The 12,783-nt window shown below is 45.8% G+C and overlaps 1 protein-coding gene across 2 annotated transcripts in view; it reads right to left on the reverse strand.

The window, feature by feature from the left end:
- Nucleotides 1-12,783, reverse strand: part of GTF2H1 (general transcription factor IIH subunit 1) — a 23,814-nt gene that overhangs the window by 8,002 nt on the left and 3,029 nt on the right. For both annotated transcript variants that reach the window (XM_018555087.1, XM_018555095.1), the window contains exons 2-10: nt 9,333-9,506; nt 7,967-8,159; nt 7,228-7,390; nt 6,299-6,392; nt 5,102-5,251; nt 4,290-4,369; nt 3,647-3,774; nt 1,903-1,990; nt 533-621 (exon numbers count right to left, since the gene is read on the reverse strand). In XM_018555087.1, the coding sequence (XP_018410589.1) occupies nt 533-621; nt 1,903-1,990; nt 3,647-3,774; nt 4,290-4,369; nt 5,102-5,251; nt 6,299-6,392; nt 7,228-7,390; nt 7,967-8,159; nt 9,333-9,486 (1,139 nt within the window). In that variant the 5' untranslated portion in view covers nt 9,487-9,506. The remainder of the gene's footprint in view (nt 1-532; nt 622-1,902; nt 1,991-3,646; nt 3,775-4,289; nt 4,370-5,101; nt 5,252-6,298; nt 6,393-7,227; nt 7,391-7,966; nt 8,160-9,332; nt 9,507-12,783) is intronic.

Consider the following 12,783-nt stretch of genomic DNA (forward strand, 5'->3'; position numbering starts at 1 on the left):
GGGTTGAGGGGGGTAAAAAGTAGGCAAGCGAGCGAGGCACAAAAAGTACCCTGCTTCCTCATTGAGCGGGACCTGTAGCCAGTGAAACATGCCAAGCATTATCTAGGCTTCCGGCATAAACCTTCTTTGTGGCTCTCTGTATTTGGTCACATGACAGCTCGGTACTGCAAACTATAGTGGTGCTGGACTGCGCTCTGCCAGGTGCTGGGTCTGCAGGTCTTAACAGTTAGCAGTCAATTATATAACACCTGACAGCGGTCACTGACCGAGTCCAGATCTCATCAATGTCTAAATAAGGGAGTATGACCAAATCATGTTAAGGTTACCGGCCCAGGGTACAAGTTCCCCTTTGCCCGGTTCTCCTCGTGCCGTGTAGTGAACTTTGATTGTCTGCTATGTAGTGACACTTTGTCCCGTGTAAAAGGATCAGCCTGTATCTGTCCAGATGATGACTTTCTGCAGGCTTGTACCAACATTACCAGTGGAAGGCAGGCATCCAATGCAAAGCATGACCCGTGAATGCCATAATTACCTATCGGATTTCTTGAGATTAAGTGCTATTGGCTTTAAACCATTACGTTCTCCCAGATCTTCATAGTCAATGGCCTCCTGCAGCTTCACCTACAAAAGAAATCCTTTCAGTATTGTGGGATGAAGAACAGACCTGAGACACCACTATAGACTATACCTGGGCTTATCCAATCAATAAAATACTCCAAACTGTACTATTTCATAGCAACCAATCTACAATCATCCTTCATTGTGTCAAGTACTCAAACTAAGGCTGGGTTCATGCTTGTTTTTCAGCTCTTTTTTTTTTTGTAGTTTCACTTTTAATCTTCCCGCCGCTCACAAGGGACGGAACCTGGTAGTCGGCAGCCGCCGGAGGACACAGCGGGGATTGCAAGGTAAGACCTGTACGCTGTATTCCCGAGTGTGGCTCGGGGTTACCGCTTTGTTAACCCCGAGCCACACTCTGGAATACCAATGGCAACACGCGGCAAAACGCCCCAAAGAAGCTCCTGTACTTCTTTGGGCGTAGGGCGTTTTGCAGCGCGTTCCTACACGCTGTAAAACTCCCAGGCGGGAACCATGCCCATAGGCAATCATTGGTTTTCACATGTTGAGCGTTTTACAGCGTGTAGGAACGCGCTGTAAAACGCCCAGGTGTGAACCAGGCCTAAAGGGGAACTCTTACCAGTTCCTAGGAACACAGATCTGCATACTCACACAGCTCTTTGTGCTGACCAAACAAAATATTTCTCGCACCTTTTATGCAATACAGACACAGAGAGTCCATTCTAATGTTAACTGGAGGCTCTGATAATCCTCTTTAGCTTCTTTTGCAGACACAAGATGTTACTGAAACCCGCAGGGCAGCAGCTGCCTGTATTGGGATTCTTACCTTCTTTACAGGCGGCTGAAAGAAATCCGAGTCCCGAGAATTGCCGTCTGTGCTACTCGTCTCGCTGCATTGGTCATTTTGTGCTTCTCTACAAACAGATCAAAGCACATACTCCTGTACTTCTTTGGGCGTAGGGCGTTTTGCAGCGCGTTCCTACACGCTGTAAAACTCCCAGGCGGGAACCATGCCCATAGGCAATCATTGGTTTTCACATGTTGAGCGTTTTACAGCGTGTAGGAACGCGCTGTAAAACGCCCAGGTGTGAACCAGGCCTAAAGGGGAACTCTTACCAGTTCCTAGGAACACAGATCTGCATACTCACACAGCTCTTTGTGCTGACCAAACAAAATATTTCTCGCACCTTTTATGCAATACAGACACAGAGAGTCCATTCTAATGTTAACTGGAGGCTCTGATAATCCTCTTTAGCTTCTTTTGCAGACACAAGATGTTACTGAAACCCGCAGGGCAGCAGCTGCCTGTATTGGGATTCTTACCTTCTTTACAGGCGGCTGAAAGAAATCCGAGTCCCGAGAATTGCCGTCTGTGCTACTCGTCTCGCTGCATTGGTCATTTTGTGCTTCTCTACAAACAGATCAAAGCACATTGTTATACACGCAGGCAATGCAGTCTCTAGAAATCCTCCCTGCCTGTCTCATTCATCAGGTCACATGTCCAAATGCCAAGGCTCAACAGGGGGCTTATAGCTATATTTCACTCCTTCGGTAACACTCTGGAAAGACTTAAAGCGGACCATTACCTGCTTAAAAAAAAAAAAAAATCTCAGCTCTGCACGTTGATATGAAACCATCTTACATTCATTAAACATATTTTTCATTTACTTACAATTGTTTTTTTCCACTTCCTGGTCCTATTGGGCATTAGTGATGTAATCTGTGCCCAAGTGTTACATCAGCAGAGCATTGCTTGGAAATCTCATCATTAATCTCACCAGATCTCCTCCCTGAGAGGATGTGCTTGGTCACATGTCCTAGTGACATGTGCCAGAGTCCCAGGAAGTAAAGGGAGATCTATTAATCTGCCCTCAGTAAAAATGGCCACTGTGAGAAGAATGGGGAGGAAAGAAAAAGAAGGTTTGCAATGAATACAAAGCCGGCAATTATCTACAAGTATTTGTGTGTAGATTGTCATTACTAATGTAGATCGTAGGGGAGAGCCCTCCGCACACCTCACAGCAGTCCCGGCCAATTAAGGGATGATGGTGCTCGCAGTGACATTGGTTCACGGATGGCGCCGTGCAGACACAGGAAAAGGCAGAAAATCACCAGCAGAAAATCACCAGCACTCAGTAATCAAAAGCAAGTATGTCCTTTTATTGGATAGAGGCGTCATAGAAATCAAGAAATTTGATTTCTATGACGCCTCTGTCCAATAAAAGGACATACTTGCTTTTGATTACTGAGTGCTGGTGATTTTCTGCCTTTTCCTGTGTCATTACTAAACATTTCTAAAAGTGTATTTGTTGTCATTTCAAAGATCAGGGTAAAGTTCCTCTTTAAGATTCAAATCTGAACATAGGTCCACTATAAAGGGTATGTATACCCCAAGTCCATTCTTTAGTACGTTTGTCCTCTCACTTCCTCTTGTAGCTTTCACACAGGAAATGAAGGGAAATCTCCCCATGTCCTCTCACTTCCTGTTGTGGCTTTCGGATAGGATGTAAAAGATTATAAACCTTCCCTTACGCAATCCAAAACTAGGAAAAAAAAAGGTTTTGGTTTCAGGTCTACTTTAAATGCATTATGTTCAGCTGGGTTTACAAACACTTTTTTTCTGAGATCAAAGTATAAAGAAAAATATGGAATCTGCTATGAATGGCCTCCTTCAGAAAATACTACTTCACTGGCTGTAAATGACTCGGGTGCTGCGTTATAACCTGGTAGAAAAAAAACAGACTGCTTGCTAAACAGTGTACAGACACATTCTCATCAGGTGTGTGTATAGGTAGAGACTATGGATGCACCGATAACTGTTTTTCGGTATCGAGTACCGATATTTTGTTCTCCGGTAGTCGCCGATACCAAATACCAAAGACCGAAAGTTTTATTAAGGAAGCCAGGCGGCGTGTAATTACTTGCCACCCGGCTTCCCCATTAGCAGTGAAGCCACCTCCATGCTCCTTCGTCACCAGGTGACAAGTGAGCATGGAGCTGGCTTTCTAGCCAATCAGGAAAGGTGGGTAATGACTGGCTGCCTGGCTTGTATGAGGTGTACACATACTCTTTTCGGAGACCCGCTGCCAGCACCATGGCACTGTGGTGATTAAAACGTTTTATGATGGCTGCGTTGCTGTTTTCTTTCACAGACTTTGCATTTGACGTGGATGGTACAGAGAAAATACCATATCCCTGAAAGAGAAGAGGATATTGTCTGAATCTGCTCAGAGTCCCAATTTCATACACAAATACATAATGAAAATGGTTAGAAAAATTGGGCTTACCGAGATTAAAAACAAAAAGGTAATAAAATATTAAAAGGGGACTTGAAAAGGTATAATGATATACTATATGGCCAAACTTTTGTGGACACCGAGTGTCACACCTGTATGAGCTGCTAGACATCCCACAAAACCACGGCCATTAAGATGTTACAGCTTAAACAGCCTAGGTACAGGATTTTGGAGGGTATCTGAGGGAATTTGTGCCCATTTGTGAGGTCAGGTACCGAGGATGGATAAGAAGAGCTGGCTTACAAACAGCATTCCAATTCATCCCAGAGTTGCTCAGCAGGGTTGAGGTCAGGGCTCTGTGCAGGACACTCGAGTTCCTCCGCCCCAAACTCATTAAAACATGTCTTTATGTAGCTGGCTTTGTGTCTAGTAGCAGTCATTCTGCAACAGAAAAGTATTTAAGAAATGACCCACCTCATCCAGACTTTTGTCATCATGGGATGTTAAATCTAACATCGAATTCTTCACCCCTTGGGAAACCAAAGATTTTAAACCTGGAAACAAAATAAAGAAGATTAACCAGAGAGAAATGCAGAATAGTGTCTGGAATGTAATTTTCAATAAAGCCTGTGCTGAGAGATCTACAGAGGCTGCCATTGACTGAACACCCCCTAAAAATACTAGATGACCAACAATTAGAATACTGATAAAGAAAGTCATAAACAGACCTGCCAGGTCTCGAAATTAAAGCTGACCTCCATCCTGCCCTTCAGTCTTGCACAGTTGTACTGGCTCCGCTCCTGGACTGATATATTGCTTCCTCTGATGTCACTGCACACTGGGAGCTTTTCACAATGTACATTAGAAGCTGCAGCAGGTCAGATGGAGCCCAGATCATTTCCTGGCTGGAGGACATCCAGCAAATTTTAGCCCTCTCCTTCCCTGACCGGCACTTTTTAATTGGATTTCAGTTCTTTAAATCATGGAGGCTCAGCATTTATTTGTGTCCTTTACATCTGCAGGAGGTCAGCTTTATCTGATTTTTGTCTTGGTTCAGCTAAGACATCCTAATGAGGGGGTGATGCCAAAGTCAGGATCAAGGATTGAAAGTTGCAGTCCATTCCACATTTGCTATAAAAGCAACAGCAGTAGATGGACTGCAAAATCTACTTGAAGAGATGTAATCAGCACACGGCTGAGTGTGAAGTCACTAAACGTAAGTGTCAGAAACATTCCAAGCTCTGCAATCTGCCATAGGTGTGCATGAACCTCAAGGCTTCTCTTACCTTTCTCATCTATCTTGGCGCACTCAGCAAACAAGTCTTTCGATCCCGTGTTGAGGCGGTCTCTGTGAAAATAATGTGACTGGAAGAATCGAGTCCAGAACTCTTTCTCTGTCATGTTGTGGGGGACATTCTCGTCGTATTTTAGCTTCACTGGAAAGAAAAAAAAACAATTGTTAGTCTTTTCTATTCAGATATATCCAGCCGAGCCGCTGCCTTCTTTTGTGTTCATTGAAGCCTCTCTTTTCCTACGCTGCAGCATTTGAATGTTCCTTAGGGTCCCCGCGTCTATACACAGTGTATAGAACGTGATGATTTACGGGACCTTGCAGCAGAAAGGAAGAGAGCCTCCAGGGACCGGCCTGGAAGCAAGCTGGCTCCTAGAATCAGGTGAGAATAACCTTTTCTCTTTTTTTAGCACCAAGACAAAAACAAGCACTTAACTCTTGCATTGCGGGGGGGAGGGGGGGGGGGGGGGTGTGTAGCCCCACTGCAAGGGTTGAGAAAAATTCTGCCTGGGAGTTCGTTATTTTGATTTCAAGCGGATTTGGGAAGGGTGTATTTTAAGCTGAAATCGGAAGCACCAGTTGGGTCCCCTCCCTCTACCCTTTAACGGCCAAAAGGAAGCTGAACGTGATTGGAAGTCCCACCCCTTTTAAAAGTAGCATCCTCCAATTAGAGGGATTCAGCTCCTCCCTCTTGCAGCAGCAGGTGAAGCAGACATGGAAGAGGCATGAGGCCCTACCATATGCAATTCTTGTCAGAAGATGTCCTGGGGGGGTCAAGAAACAGCCCTCCCTATGGAGATTGAACCACTGAGGGCAGCAGGAGAACCAGAAGCCCAACACTCTCAGATGTGTCGTCCCTCCTCATGTATCACTTCCCCCTCCCTTTTAGATTGTAAGCCCTCAGGGACAGGGCCCTCCTTACCATCTTGTCTTGAATTGTTATTGTAATGTCTGCCCTATATTGTAAAGCGCTGCGCAAACTGTTGGCGCTCTATAAATCCTGTATAATAATAATAATAATAATAATAATAATAAGTCAGACTGTACAAAGTTTTCAGCATGCGATTCCTCTTTATTACAGAGCAGATCGGTGACGAGGGGCAGCAGGAGAAGTAGGTACCCACAGATTCTGGACAGTTTGTACTGTGAACTCTACTTCCTTTTAAAGCATCTACCATACACAAACACTTGCCTGCAGGATAGGTGCGGAATATGGACTCAATGATATCTGTAGTGAGGTTGTATCTCAGGCCGTTGCATCCATCCGTCTGGGGGCGAACATCCGCCTTAAAAAAAACAAAAACTTGTAAATTAGAGTTGCTATTTAATTAGATTGCCGAGCTACGAAATATGCAGCACAACAGAAGATCTTTTGTTTGTCTCACACATGTAGCCATGTATTATCTTGCATCCTCTTCTCCGTTCTCATGCGTCCTTCTTATTTCATTGCGTCTTATCTAACTAAATTCCATTCCCATGCCAGGACACGCCTCCTATTTTGCTATAAATCTACACTCCTCTTTTTTCCAATAGACGAGAACCTTTTTTTGCTTCCTGAGAGTGAAGTGTTGTCCATACATATGGATTATTTGGGAATTGTCATACACAGCAGATTATCGGCTTTAACAATAAGAACAACCTTATAGAAATGGTCAAATTGCCACCCTTACGGACAGCTAAAAAGATCATTGGTGTTCTGCATCCATAACTAGGCCATTTGGGTGTTGGCCCTATAACTATGCAAGCACTAACAGATGGGGGGAGGGGGTCAATCTGCCCAAGTCTTAATAAACCCCCATCATCCTCTGGAGATAGGCTGCTCTAAACAATCTGACAGATTGAGGCAGAAATTACAGCCAGACAATCATAAAAGGTTATAATTTTTCAAAGCTGAAGGATCAATGTAAGCAGCACTGTCAGAATGCCATTAATTCGTGCAATGTCCTTTTAAAGGGACATACAATGGTTATGAAACAAACATCGGTGTCATTGGACAGAACTGGTAGAAGTTCTGAGTGACTGATAAGCCATATACTAGTTTCAGGGCATTGGCACTATCCCCTCGTCACTTGAACTGGTATGAATGATGAACCTTTCATGTACCTGGATGGACCCACTCACCAGAAAAGCTGCGGAAATCCCCACTTCCTGCTTGCTGTTAGACACGGCGTTGTCCAGGGAGTTTAGATTAAGACGATTGGCCCAAAACTCCTCAGCGCTGATCACCTGGCTGACGACAAGGTCTTTGTAGAGTTGGAACAAGACTGGGTCCTCCTTTAACATCCTTGGGGAACATAAAAGAGAATCTGATATCTGACATTAAACAAGGTATGAGGGAGCGATGGAAGAAAACAGACTGTATCCATGGTGACTAGAAAAAAACATGGCTGTGCTCCATTGGTGAACAACAAGTGAGCAGATAGGGAAACAAAGCACAAACGGAGGAGACTGGGAAAGGACATTCCTGGCGGTGATGTTGAGCCTTACATATGAACGGCGTACCAATATGGTTGGAAGGATAGGACAGATATAGATAGGAGCAGCTCTATTTATTACATAGGCAGCCTCTGCTTAGCATTACTGCACAGCGACTTTGTTTTTCTGTCTCTCTAAAAGCGCAATTCCAAATCTGATGGAAACGGTCCCACTTTGTGACTTAACCCTTATCTTTACAGTCATTAGTGAGAAGGTAGACCGCGATCCCTGACACGCAGGGATAAAACATGAAAATCACATCCAATATTACTTTCAGGTCAGACAACAATAAGTCACTGAAATAAAACTAAAGTCCCTCTATAGAAAGACTGCGGGACGTCACAGAACCATTCTTCTACAAGGTTCATCCCATTCCCCCCCATACCTGTTCTTCTCCTCCAGCTCCTTGTTAGCCTTCCTCTTGAATTTAGGGAGCAGCTGTAGCAGAAGCTCTTTTACTGCATCTCTTTCTTTTATTGCTGTGCTATCATTAGAAAAATGAAAGTTTGTTGTTTCTCCCACGTGGAGGACAAGTTGCAGCTGGACTTTTGATTTGCCGTCGGGGCTGATCTTTTGACCTGAAAGCAAACAGATGCAACCAGACACTGGTAAATCAAAAGGGCTCAAAATACCCTCTCAGTGATGTCACCGGTCTCTAGTGAGTGGATAGGTTGCATCCTCAGTGATGTCACCGGTCCCTAGTGAATGGATAGGCTGCATTCTCAGTGATGTCACCGGTCTCTAGTGAATAGATAGGCTGCATTCTCAGTGATGTCACCGGTCTCTAGTGAATAGATAGGCTGCATTCTCAGGGATGTCACCGGTCTCTAGTGAAGGGATAGGCTGCATTCTCAGTGATGTCACCGGTCTCTAGTGAATGGATAGGCTGCATTCTCAGTGATGTCACCGGTCTCTAGTGAATGGATAGGCTGCATTCTCAGTGATGTCACCGGTCTCTAGTGAAGGGATAGGCTGCATTCTCAGTGATGTCACCGGTCTCTAGTGAGTGGATAGGCTGCATTCTCAGTGATGTCACCGGTCTCTAGTGAATCGATAGGCGGCATTCTCAGTGATGTCACCGGTCTCTAGTGAATGGATAGGCTGCACTCTGTGATGTCACAGGCCTTCTTTGTGACGCAAGTTGCTAATAAATGGTTAGTATATTATGTACATGTAAAGCTGATCACTAAAACCTCATACATTGACATGTTGTTGTAATCTCAAGTAACTTTCAATATTTTCAAAACTGCAGCTTTCATTACATCAAGCCCTGGTAATCCTGCCATAAGGGTCCTTCTTTTGGTCAGTGCCTCTTATAAGGTGATAATGCTCTGTCCCTGTCTCCCAATTGTGCTCCTGCTTTAACAATGTCCTTCCTTCTGAAGGGGGGCTACTTTTGTTCCCCATGGTCCCTGCGTGTGTTGTAAAGTAGTCACCGCTCCAAACTCATCCCGGGATGGACTACAATCTTAACACAAACTTGTAAACTAAACATGAGATCCCGGGAGCAAGCTTGGGCTTTACTGAATCTGATATTTTGGTGCAGATCTATGGATCAGCTCAGATCAATAACTATTCAGCGATGAGGAAGCCACTATATAGAACAACAATAAGGCTATGTCTTCTGGAAAATAGTTACAGCATGAATAAAACAAATTAAAGTCACAATAAAATAAACTTTTATGCTAACTTAGAAAGTGTACCACCTGAAATGACATTATGATTCCCCTTTATTGCCAGATCTTACTTACACTTGATGTCTGCATACATGTGGCTCACTGTGAATCGGTCCTTGCCTTCAGGGGCCCAGGCGATCCTTTCTGCCATCAGGTAAAGGGCCCCATCTTGTTTCTTCTGACGCACCTTCTTCACGATCAGTAACACTTCTTCGGATGATGTGGCCATGGTGGCAGTGCAGATGGGTGCTGGGGAACGTGGACAAGACGTGTCATACAAGAGCTCGATAACGTATGGAAAGCCAATAAAGAGCAGACGGGATGAACTAGCAGGAGTAACGTAACGGATAATCTGATGAGTCCTAACACAGCAAGGTGCGCGGATCAGAACCGTGTCAGCCAAAACACACATTCAGATTAACCTATTAAGGATGTGCACGGTAACCATACAACCATGTACGCCTTGGTGACGACAGTATACAATAGTTTACAGTGTAACTGCCCCGACACTCAGCATCTCTACCCTGATACATTCAGTTGCTCCTTTTGCCAACATTCACTACTCCACATGCTAAATGCCTGTGTGCCCTGCCACGAGCCACGGTTCCATCCTCCAACCACTACGGTACTACAGAACTCTGTGACAGAGGGGGGTCGGAGGATGGAAACTGGGTGCTTGGTGAACAGCCAATACTCCCAGAAGGGACAATTGCTGAAGACACTAACATAGGCCGCAGTACTGCACTAAAGGAGAGGTAGGAGACCCAGGCTGCCGGAGAGAGGAGTAGAACACTACTTTCTTGCACAGAATGTGCAAAAATTATCAAATTATTTTAAATTGAAACAAGCATGCATGGACGTCAGATTCCTGGAATCCCCACTGAGAAAAAGAAAATAGCTCTAGCAGCCAATCAGGCTCTGCTCTGGTACACATGTGCTTACAACACTGTGCGGCTTCAACATTGTCCAATGGGGGGGGAGTTCTTGACTCTCGGCTGAGCTGCTACTTACCTGGAGGGTGAGGAACTTGTGCTGGTCTGACAGCAGTGGCTCAGTAGTAAGCACTTCAGCCTTTCAGCACCGGGGTCCCCGAGGTCTGAATCCCAAGCAAGTCACCATTTGCATGGAGTCTGCATGTTCTTCCTGTGCTTGTGTGGGTTTCCTGACAACCTTATAGAATGCACCTTTAACCTCTTGCCGTCCGCCCGTAGTAAAAAAACGGACGGACGGCACTGCAGCACCTGCGGGTTGCCGTCTCCAAACACGAGCAATAGCAGCTCCCTTATTTATATTCAGACAACTTCCCTTGAAGCCAGACACGTATTAAACAGCGTCATATGACCACCAGCAGACAGGGATGTAAGGTGTAAAGAAGTACAATCTGTTACAGGTAAAGCATTTTAGATCTAGGGATGTCACAGGACTTATTATGAAAGCAGCTTGTCACCTATTAATTGGACTTTGACCAACTATATATTGCTTAAACACAATTATGTGTCTCAGCTTCCAGGAAGAAGCCTGGCAGCACACGGGCACCCAGGAAGAAGCCTGGCAGCACACGGGCACCCAGGAAGAAGCCTGGCAGCACACGCATACGGGCACCCAGAAAAAAACATTCAGGGCTAAGGGACAGGCTCATTGTAAAGAGACCCTGTTACTGTGTCCATTCAGGGCTAAGGGACAGGCTCATTGTAAAGAGACCCTGTTACTGTGTCCATTCAGGGCTAAGGGACAGGCTCATTGTAAAGAGACCCTGTTACTGTGTCCATTCAGGGCTAAGGGACAGGCTCATTGTAAAGAGACCCTGTTACTGTGTCCATTCAGGGCTAAGGGACAGGCTCATTGTAAAGAGACCCTGTTACTGTGTCCATTCAGGGCTAAGGGACAGGCTCATTGTAAAGAGACCCTGTTACTGTGTCCATTCAGGGCTAAGGGACAGGCTCATTGTAAAGAGACCCTGTTACTGTGTCCATTCAGGGCTAAGGGACAGGCTCATTGTAAAGAGACCCTGTTACTGTGTCCATTCAGGGCTAAGGGACAGGCTCATTGTAAAGAGACCGTTACTATGCCCATTCAGTGCTAAGGGACAGGGTCTGTTTAAAGCCCACCCATGACCTCCTTGTACAGACCTCTCTCACAATACCCATGACTTCCAAGTATGAGGAAACATAAGTGCCTCCCATAATGAAAAGCTCAGGCCTAGTGGCAAATAGCTAGACCCAAGCACTGCAACATGACGGAAGGGTTGATGTCACCAGTCCTCCTACTCTCCAACATCAGGTATTTCAGTGACGACTGTAAAGGAGAAGGGAGTAGAAGGGGATTGCTGGAAGGTCTCGTTCCCACCTAGGCGTATTGCATATGCGCGTCTGTCGCGCGTTTTTTTACCGCGATTCGCGGTAAAAAAGTTGCTCGACCGTCGCGCGTTTCCGAAGGCTACTTGACTGTATCCCAATGGAAACGCGCAACAAAAACGGCCCAAAGTAGTACCTGTACCTTTTCAGGCGTGGGCCGTTTTGTAGCGCGTTAGGGACGGGCGGAAATACGCCAAGGTGGGTGTGACGACATGGTGATGAGTTTATAAGTTAAATGTGTATTGGTGTTGGGTTATGTTTTGAGTGCGTTATGCTGAGTGACCTGGTTATGTAAAGACTATCAGCACCATCCCTCGTTATCTCCCATTGTTCTCTGAGGGAGCTCAGAACAATGACATTCTGACCAGGCTCCTGCCATGGCTGTCTGGAGCTATTTAGCAGGTGGACACCTGTGGTGTTGTGAAGACAGGATTTCTGGGGAGGGGAAGGGGGATGTGATGGGATTATAATCTGATCTGATCACTTTCTGTATAAAAGTTTGTGCAGTTTCTCAATAAATCAGAGTTTGTTTACCCTACACTGAGTCCCGACCAGTGACTGGGGAAACTGGGAGCTACAGATCAGCGGGTTCCAATATCTCCTCAGCAAGGAAGAAGACAGCGGCGGACATACTCATCCTGAGTACGGGGGTCCGTCACATTGGTGGCAAGCGGTGGGATGCTCTTCCTTGCCTAAGGAGACATTCAAACCACCACCGGGACCAAGTTTGCTGCGGACATAGGAGAAGAGCCACAGTTGCCTACGGCCATGGAAGCGCTGGCCCAGCTCGACAATCCTGGTTCTGCCCAGGATATGCTGGGAAGGAGAGACGCTTTACGCCGGGAGATCTGGAGGGAGACTCTTCAACTGCAGCAGCACTATTGTGGCAAGGTCCTCCCTACATCCAAGGAACGATACTGGCTGCAATGGGACTTGCGTGTGCCTTTCCTGGGAGAGCAGCCCCGGGAGGAATGGCTGTTGGAGCTGGATTGGCTGCTCCAAACGGAACTGATGCTGGACAATGGGTATCGGGCCCTGCAATGGTATGTCACCCAATTGTGTCCATGGCTGGAGAACAATGATCCCACAGAGGGCTATGACTTCGGCGGCCCGGGACTTATATTTGAGGCGCTCCAGGAGGATCCACAATTTGGGAGTGCACAGGAGTGGAG

Source organism: Nanorana parkeri, unplaced genomic scaffold (assembly GCF_000935625.1).
Source record: "Nanorana parkeri isolate BGI_ZX_2015 unplaced genomic scaffold, ASM93562v1 scaffold10, whole genome shotgun sequence".
NCBI classification, from domain to species: Eukaryota; Metazoa; Chordata; class Amphibia; order Anura; family Dicroglossidae; genus Nanorana; species Nanorana parkeri.